The following is a 2,616-nucleotide window of genomic DNA, read 5'->3' on the forward strand; positions in this document are numbered from 1 at the left end:
CAGAGGCTGTGTGCACAGATCGATGTGTGGCACCAAACAGGGGAACCCATTGCACCCTTCCCACCCCTTGGGGGACACATGAGGTGCTGACATCACAGGACCACAGGATCCTGTCCCCAAAGGGAAACTGAAAGCAGCTCTCTGGCCTCTCCCTGTCCTCACTGCAGTCTCACTGTCCCCAAGCTGCTCCTGCCTCATGGCACCAATGGCGCTGGCCCTAATCCTGGGTGAGTGACAATGGGGACATGGTGCCACGGGGGTTGGTGGCCCTGTGTGAGGCCAGGACCATGTCCCTTGCAGGTTGGTGGCTGATGGCAGCGATCAGAGCACAGCACCGTGAGTATAAGGACAGGGGGAGAATGGGGACAGAGGGAGGGAAGGGTGGGGAGGAAGCCATCAGAGGGGTCCAGGAGGGAATTCTGGTTCAAGGCTGATTGGTGTCCCCTGTCCTAGTGCCCCGACCCTCCCTGTGGCTGCACCCCAGCCAGAGGGTGTCCATGGGGGACACTGTCACCCTGCGCTGCCACCTGCCCCACACAGCTGCCTGGGTCCAGCTCTGGTTTAATGGAACTTTGAGATCTGACAAGGAAAAAGATGAGGAGCAGGATACAGTTGAGTTCTTCTTGGTTGTCACAAACCTCGAAGATGCGGGGACATATCAGTGTCAGTACCAGGTGTCAGAGCCACTGTGGACATCGAATATGAGTGACCCCGTGGATCTGGTGGTGACAGGTGAGGGCACTGGGCACAGTGGGTGGATCTGAACTTTTTCCATGGAGCCAAGTTCCATCTCTTCTCTCTGCACACCAACCACAGATTCCCCCGACTCAGCGTTTCCCAGGGAACATGTGGCAGTGGTGACTGATATCACCACCCAGTACTGGAATGACTGTGGTGGTGTCACATTCCTCCTGCACTGAGGTGAATGCTTGGCCCTTATGCAGCACCACGATCCCACTGGTGGGGCACAGCCACCTTCAGCCACTTTGCTGGGACCCTGGCCTATGTTGGCACCCCAATACGTACTCCTAGAATCTCATCGACCTCACATTTGTGTTCTCAATCCTTGTAGATAACGTGATGCTGCAGGTGACACCCACACCTGCAACCCATGTTAGGTCTGAGACCCCAATTTGTCTACCCCCAGTGTCACCTGTGGGTGGCACTGTCACTGCATCCCAGCTCAGTGATGAGGACACCCAAACACACTGACCCCACAGGTGCCAAGGGGCCATCCCGTGGGAACCTGTTGGTGGTGGTGGTGAGGGGCTGTGCTGCTGTCTTTGTCTTCTGCCTGGGCCTCTACTTCGTGCTTGATGCCCGCAGCCTCTGGACACAGAGAGATGAGAGCCCTGGTGAGGAAGGAGTTCAATGGTTTCCATCCCCTATAGATCCTCTCAAGTGTCCCCTGACTCCTCTTTCTATCCCTCATTGAATTCCACAAGTATCCTCTTGCTTCCCCTATAGATCTCACCAAGCATCACCTACCTGTCCTTTGATCCCCTGTAGGTCACCTATGCATCCCCCAACTGTCACTAGTTTTCCCCACAGAACCCCCACTCTTCCTCCTCTCCTTTTTGATGCAGGTGTCCCCCCAGCAATGACTGAGGACTTGCAGATCCAGGTAAGTGCCTGTGGTAGTGGATCTCAAATCCCTACCTTCCCCTTGGAGTCCGCACTGGACATCACCATGGAAACCCAAATTTTCACCATGGGGACCTCAAATGACCCCCCAGCCCCATATGGCTTCCCCTGACATTTATGTGCACCACCTGTATCCAGACCATGGGAATCCCATATCTGCACTGTGGGAAATCCCCCACCCCACAATTCTAAATACCCAGACCCATGGAAGCCCTACAAGCCCTAAACAACCCCACAACCCCATGGGCACCCACAACCCACAGGTAGAGGGACTCTAAAAGCAGCCACAAGGATGCCCAATGACCCATGGGGACCCCAAAACCATAGATGGACCCAGAAACATGTTGCACGCAGAACCAAAATCTAAGTCCCTGCAGAAGTTCAGACTCCCCCTAATGGAAACACCTCCCTAGATACCTACACCAGAGGCCCCACCCTAGCCCAAGCATCTTGGGGACCCTCATGATGGAACCCCCTTCTCCTCCTGTCTCTCCAGGTTACCCCAGTGACAGTGTGGATCTGACCTACGCCGAGATGCAAGCTGCCATCCTGTGCTCCCAGCCCTCCACTTCTCCCACTGCCCCTCAGTCCCCCATTATCTACACCAAAGTGAGCACTGGGTTACCGTGCTGATGAAACCCCCCAGGTGCCTCATTTATGGGGTGCCATGAAGGGGAAAGACCCTGAATTCCCTGCTTGGGACTCCCCGATGTCCTGTTCTAACCCCAGACCAGCTAATTTCCCCAAATCTAACAATCCCAAATTCTCACTGATAAACCCCAAATGCTTCCCAGTCATACCAAATCCCTAAATGCCCATCTCTTACCCCAAAATCCTTCTTTAGCCCCTCAAATATCTTAACACCCCTTGAGACCTCCAAATCCTCTCCAGTCCACTCCAAATCACCGCCACCATTTCTCTGTGATCCCCTGATCTGTCCCAATCTACCTCTCTTCTAGAGAGCTCCCAAAA

General features: G+C 54.6%; 1 protein-coding gene across 2 annotated transcripts; it reads left to right on the forward strand.

The window, feature by feature from the left end:
- The first annotated feature begins 6 nt into the window (after nucleotides 1–6).
- LOC110391868 (natural cytotoxicity triggering receptor 1-like) lies at nucleotides 7–2,610 on the forward strand. Of its 2 annotated transcripts, XM_021383817.1 has the most exons (5): nucleotides 7–227; nucleotides 301–336; nucleotides 454–732; nucleotides 1,587–1,624; nucleotides 2,141–2,610. In XM_021383817.1, the coding sequence occupies exons 1-5, from the start codon at nucleotides 197–199 to the stop codon at nucleotides 2,165–2,167; spliced, it is 411 nt and encodes a 136-aa protein (XP_021239492.1). In that variant the 5' UTR covers nucleotides 7–196; the 3' UTR covers nucleotides 2,168–2,610. The 2 variants fall into 2 exon arrangements, with proteins under 2 accessions (XP_021239492.1, XP_021239491.1); XM_021383816.1 differs by having other exon boundaries at nucleotides 7–336.
- Nucleotides 2,611–2,616: the final 6 nt, after the last annotated feature.

The sequence above is a fragment of the Numida meleagris genome, unplaced genomic scaffold (genome assembly GCF_002078875.1).
Source record: "Numida meleagris isolate 19003 breed g44 Domestic line unplaced genomic scaffold, NumMel1.0 unplaced_Scaffold573, whole genome shotgun sequence".
In the NCBI taxonomy this organism is placed as follows: Eukaryota; Metazoa; Chordata; class Aves; order Galliformes; family Numididae; genus Numida; species Numida meleagris.

Coding starts and splice junctions, on each gene's coding strand:
- LOC110391868 (XM_021383816.1), top strand. CDS start 246: ATGGTGCCACGGGGGTTGGTGGCCCTGTGTGAGGCCAGGACCATGTCC. Junction 337..453: donor AGCGATCAGAGCACAGCACC/GTGAGTATAAGG, acceptor CCCCTGTCCTAG/TGCCCCGACCCTCCCTGTGG. Junction 733..1,586: donor CGTGGATCTGGTGGTGACAG/GTGAGGGCACTG, acceptor TTTTTGATGCAG/GTGTCCCCCCAGCAATGACT.